The sequence below is a fragment of the Myxocyprinus asiaticus genome, chromosome 15, assembly GCF_019703515.2.
Source record: "Myxocyprinus asiaticus isolate MX2 ecotype Aquarium Trade chromosome 15, UBuf_Myxa_2, whole genome shotgun sequence".
Taxonomy (NCBI): domain Eukaryota; kingdom Metazoa; phylum Chordata; class Actinopteri; order Cypriniformes; family Catostomidae; genus Myxocyprinus; species Myxocyprinus asiaticus.
The window spans coordinates 16,571,977-16,577,976 of NC_059358.1; the positions used below are offsets into that span (position 1 = coordinate 16,571,977).

Below are 6,000 nucleotides of genomic sequence, written 5' to 3' on the forward strand. Positions count from 1 at the left end.
CAAACGTGTACAAATAATTTTATACAATTAGTGAACCCAGAAGGGTTCTTTTTTTCGTTTTGTTTTCCCCCTTTCCGTTCTATTTTTAATCCTGCATTTTATGTAAAAATGCATAATAGTATGTGGTGGAATATCAGGGGCTTGAGATGAGCAGAGAGGCAGTTTCAGGAGCCACAAAGTGGCTGTGTATGTGTCATGTTATCAAATGCAGAGCAAATGCTCTCCAGCCCTATATGAGTGTTGACTTTGGTTTCCAGGGAACACTGAGACTCACAACACCAACTTCATAACAAATATCAGTCAGTTCGGAGGCCCAGACTCCCCCTTATTTAAAGCAAGTCTAATGGGAAATGAACTAACCTGTGTTACCGTTTGGTGGTGGGGGCGTGGTTAAGTACCGGTTTGTGAATGGAGAGCGAGATCAGGAGATGAGAACGGTAAGGATAATCACCTGGCAATGATTGTCTCTAACAGCTGTTTGCCATTGCAGTGAGAGTGGAGTAGGGCTTTAAGAGCGAGCCAGACGCCAGTCCCAGGAGAAAGAGAGCTGAGCTTACAGCATGTGTGAACCAGATAGCAGTTCTGCTGAAAAGCAAACATTGAGTGTGTTAAATACTGAAAAGTATATAAATAAATGTACCTTTTGAGTTGGATTTCCCCGTCTCCCGCTTCCTCCTTGCCCCCATCCTAAGAACTTTGTTACATACTGTTTTATTCATGTATTTATTTTTTGGACCATACTGTTGTTCGATATAAATGTTTTTAGTATTTATTTGTATGATTTATAGTATTAAACTTTTGTATTCTCTAGCATCAAACTCAGCTTTGCAGTCTCTACGCATACCTCACATATAGAGTAACTTTTGAACTCCCTCTTAAGAGTCTTTCAGCTTTCAAACTTTGCCATGCTTCTTATAAATGGGTAAAACCTTACAATAAGTTTCCATTCATTAACTTTAGTTAATGCATTAGGTATCATAAACAAACAATTAACAATATATATATATATATTTGTTATATAAAATATATTTATATATCTTTGTTAGTGTTTTTTAGTTCATAGTGAATTAACTAATGTTAAATAATATAACTTTTGATTTTAAAAAATGTATTATATTTTATAATTAATATTAACTAAGATTAATAAATGCTGTAAAAGTATTGTTAATTCATATTAACTTATAATGTTAACAAATGGAACCTTATTGTAAAGTGTTACTATTAAATGTTTGCATTGATGGTGTTACTATGCTCTTTCAACATGATATCAACATTGACCCTATTCACTTTCTTAATGCACCATGTGTGCACATTATTCCAAGTGCATAAAATGTTTGACTTTATAATCTTTTATCAAAATGAAATAACTTTCTTTGCCTCTGAAACTGCTTTCCTTTCTTCGGCTGACGTCACAAATCTTTCTTACATACAAATCCCTCCAACCACTTGTCTCCATTCTAGTATGTACAGCTGAAAGTTTCATATTTGTTGTCCCAGTGAAGGAACTTTTAAAATTGAGCGTTTCTCCTCAGATGAAAAAAATAAATAAATCTTTGTGATTTGATCTCGAGTTTTCTAATGGTATTTATTTATTTATTTTATTCAGGAGAAAATAAGAAGAACTCGCGAAATCGTGCAGATAAAAATGGCAAGAACCGTGGCCAGGACTCCAAGGAGGGTAGCAGAGGGGGAAATAAGAGAAGAAAAAACCCACAAAAAGAACCCACCACTGCCCCCGCCTTAACGACAAGCATGGTGACCTAACCCTATAATGGTGTCAGGTTGGCCTAAGAATGGAGGACGTCTGGTAATCCCACATGGGCTGCAGAAAAACAGTATTTGATTGTGACAATATCGTGATGAGGAAAAAAGAGGAATAACGCTGCTACACATTAAAAAATTGCCCGATGGGAACGGGAGGATTGCTGTAATAATTATTGAACTGTGTTAACTAGGTAAAGCTTATGAGAATCAAGGAGCCGGGTTGGTTATTCTTATGCTATTGGAAGCACCCAGAGAGACTGTGTGTGTGCAAGGATGTCTTTTCATAAGTCTTCTCACAGGAAACAGCATTGTTTGTGGTTGCTGAAATGTTCCATATGTTCCTTTTTAGACCTATCAAAAGGCCTTGGTCTCTTCTTGAGCTATAGACGACACTGCAAATGAGTGCCACCATCCTTACATGGCTTTAAGAAATGTAAAATACATAAGAATCCGATACAGTTCACGTAATCACATTATTTCTTCCAAAATTGGCTCCCCTAATGTTCGTGACAGGTAGCAAACAGTCTGGAGTCTGTCTGCAAGCATTTTCTAAAACAGACTTGGAGTGAAAAGTATTATAATTCTCTTTTTTTATATCTGTCCCCCCCCCCCCCCCCGTTGTTTATAACAAAAGAAAGGCACTGGAACAGAAATTGTGGTTTACAGAGAGAATGTGGAGAAAGATTAACTTTTACGATGATTTTTGTTTGTTTTTATTTTTTTTGAGAAAACGATCCAAAAAATCACCAAAAAGTGATTAGAGACAAACAGGACTGGTAGACCAGTTTTAATTGTTTTTGCAGTCATTGTACAGTAAAAGAAATGTCTTTTTTGATTAGTGGAAAATAAATACAGTATTTTCTGCATAAAAAAGGCAGCAGAAATATGAGGAATGTTCAACGTTTAAGGATGTGTATGAGAGATTGTGTACATGTCTGATGTATGTCAAATTGTATGTTCATGAATCTGTTTCCTTGCGTGCTTCTTTATGTTTTAACGTGTGGAAAGACAGAGGCAAAAAAACTGTCTACTTGCAAATGCTTTGGGTCAGTTCTACATAAACAGTATGTAGCAATGATTGTAAGTGAGATTGTCAACAGAAGTCTACTATACACTTCTTTGTGACCTAGCCATTGAAAAAACTGCACCAGCATAATGCTTTTAAAAAGCTGCAGTTGCCACAAGCCTCTGAATATAAGATTTATCCATATAGGCTATTCATTGTTCACTTATCATGTTTGCAACAGGGTCGATATAGCACATAATTCATAATGCAACACACAGTACAGTTTTATCAAAGGAATAATACATTTATCATACACTTATTTAAATGTAACAACCAGTGACACTTTTTGTAGCTTTTGTAGTCTGTTTGCTTTCCACAGCATATTGAGATAATCAGTGGGTATAACATATACACCCCTAATGAGAAATATGACACTGAAAATGTCAGCCTCCGTTTATCTTGATGCAGCCTATGTATTGTTATTATATATCTATTTCTATAAATGTTTTGCATACAATTAAAAGGAAAGGTACAATTGAATAAACATTTAAATGCAGTTAATATTTACAAAGAACTTGAGGCATCTTTTTTGTGTTATGTGTAATCAGGTTTATGTACATTCTTGGGGCATATCTATGTGTAATTTCTGAACCACTAGCGCCAACGAATGGCGTTGCAAAAATAAACACTGTTCAAACAGCCTTCCGAAAACACCCTGGTCTTCTGGTAATCAAACAAACAGATAGCCCCACCCTCAGCTCACGCCATTGGTTGAGCTAATGTTGCTGTGTAGGGCTGGAGGGGTTGCTCCAGACAAAAAGGATTTTTGTTGTTATTGTGCCACACAGAAACAGTGTTTACAGTTTTTCACAAAATTAACATGCACATGGCTTACTTGTAATTGTCTCTGAATATTAAGCTGGGACAGGAGAAAGTATTTTAACAACGAAAAAGTTACACACTTCAGATTTAAAGGGAAACACATCACATTATCACTTTAAACTTTGGTGATCTATGCATCCAGGCCATGGCTGCACGATGGGAGACAATATTTGGGAGGAAGGGTGTTTTGTGAGTGTACATGTGCGTGCGCTGCATTAAAGAAACATAGAGACTGTGGGTCAAATTCAGAATGCACTGCAATATTTAGTTCCCGGGCAAGGGCCATATAACTTCAGACAAAAATAAAAACTATTTAAAAAAAAAAAGATGCATAAACTATATTTAAAAAAAAGGGTCATCGCCGGGGGGTGGGGGTGTTACACTTAACCATGACTGCACCCTCCAAACGCAACAGCCGTTTCTCATTACAGAGGGGAGGGCAGAAGAATGGTAGAGAGTGGGCTGTAAATTAAATTTTCATCCCCCTTCCTCACCATAAATTCTTGCGCCGGCTCCATGGGACAAAGCTCTCCCTCTTGTTCACCCTCTTTTGCTACTCTCCCTTCTCTCCCAACCTCTCTCTCCCTTGCACCCTTTACACTTTTCGTCTTGTACCCTTCACGGTTTCCCCTTCTCTCCCTCTTTTTGCCCTTATTTCACCATGTTTCTCATTTCATCAGCTATTGCTTCCTTGTTTATCGGCCTATAGAATAAAAAAGCCATATACGTAGGAGAGACCAGGACTAGTTGTCACACTGGGGTATATCTCAGTAACTACATAGTTTTGAGTCAAAAGTCCAATTAGACAAATGTGTTTTCACTAGCAGAGAATGTGAATAAGGGTTTAAAACATGTAGTTCAAAATAAGAATATTTTTGTGAATTCTATCCTTCAGACTCATCCAGTATCCTCATATTTTTCCTCTAGCTGTTGGGTAAACAAGTGAATGTAATAAAAATTCATTTAAAAAGGCAAGGGTCAAATATAAGATACATTTTAACTTAAAGGCTGAACTTTGTTCTAAGGACAAGGATCAGGTTGGACCAAGTTTTCCCATGTGTTCATATGAATTTTATACAATTTATTAATAAAAAAAATGTTGCTGACCAAATCAACGGTTTGATATTTTTTTATGTTATACCTTTTACATTTTTGCTGTTTCATTAATTGCTTTGCGTTTCAAAATTGTTTTACTGTTTAATGGCAGGTTCCATTGTGGGAACATACCCTGCTTTTGGGGTCAGTTTGTCTTCAATGAACAATCTTTTTCCTGGGCAATAACGGTGTAAATGTTTATACGCTTTTTTGTAGCCCATACTTGAAACTATGTCCCTACACAGAAATGCACTTAAAATTGACTGTAGTAAAAATGTTGCCCCGGTCTCCCCTATATGAAAACATAAACATTCAAATAGTTGACTTTCAATATTTTCAACTTATGTCTCATCTGAAAATTTTGCTTTGCAAGTGCCAAGCATTTTTGCTTTGTCACAAAAATCTAGTCCTCCATCCTCCCTCTCAGGTCACGGACTCCACCGGGGCAAATGAGGCCACAAGACTCTCGCATGTCATATACACTCGGCATATAAGCCAGTGCTCTCCCACTGTTATTACCAATTACCCAATTTCTGTCTTTTTTTCGAATCATAACTGAATCCAGCTCTCCTCACATGAACTCCGGGATTCCCCGGAGAGGATACTGCTCCACAGTTTTCATCTCTCCTGCTCTGAAACACAACAGCCTCTCCTATGGCCCGAGATCTGAGAGGAGGGAAAATGGGGGCCAAAAGCGCATGTTTCTAAAAGGGTGCCTCTGGAACAGTGCGTGATGGAGTGTGTGGGTGGTGGGATTCATAAGTTGGCACTCTATTTGTGGTGTCTACCAGTAAGGTGTCATGCCAGTTTTCAAGATCTACATATCTAACCAATATCTGTGCGGTATCTGACCAACAGGAACCCCAGAGATTTTTATAAGAGTCAAATAGGCTATATGTAACTGAATTGAATCAATGCAGAAGATAGACCATGCAAATATGACAAATTAGCTATCAAAATGGCAATTTGTAGCACAGTAAATTGTTGTTTTTGTAAATTACAAATTGTAAATTATGAAACTTAATGTTATGTTCTTCACTCTTTGCAGAAAACTGGATTATTGGCTCAGGATTCAGGACTCAAGTGTACACAAGCTTTTGAGATGATGGGCATCCACACTAACAGAAACAACCCTTGGACAACCCTCGGACAGTTCTTCTATCAACGTACGTGCCCCGGTGACTTACGCTTTCGCTGTTGCTTGCTGTCTCTGTGTTTATATCCGCGTCTCCCGCTGAATGCGCTTATGGAAC

The 6,000-nt window shown here is 37.5% G+C and overlaps 1 protein-coding gene across 1 annotated transcript in view; it reads left to right on the forward strand.

The window, feature by feature from the left end:
* The window catches only part of LOC127453334 (R-spondin-1-like), a 37,186-nt gene extending 33,738 nt beyond the window's left edge, over window positions 1-3,448 (forward strand). The window contains exon 6 of the mRNA XM_051719665.1: window positions 1,607-3,448. Coding sequence (XP_051575625.1) covers window positions 1,607-1,764 — 158 coding nt within the window. The 3' untranslated portion in view covers window positions 1,765-3,448. The remainder of the gene's footprint in view (window positions 1-1,606) is intronic.
* The last annotated feature ends 2,552 nt before the right edge of the window (window positions 3,449-6,000 follow it).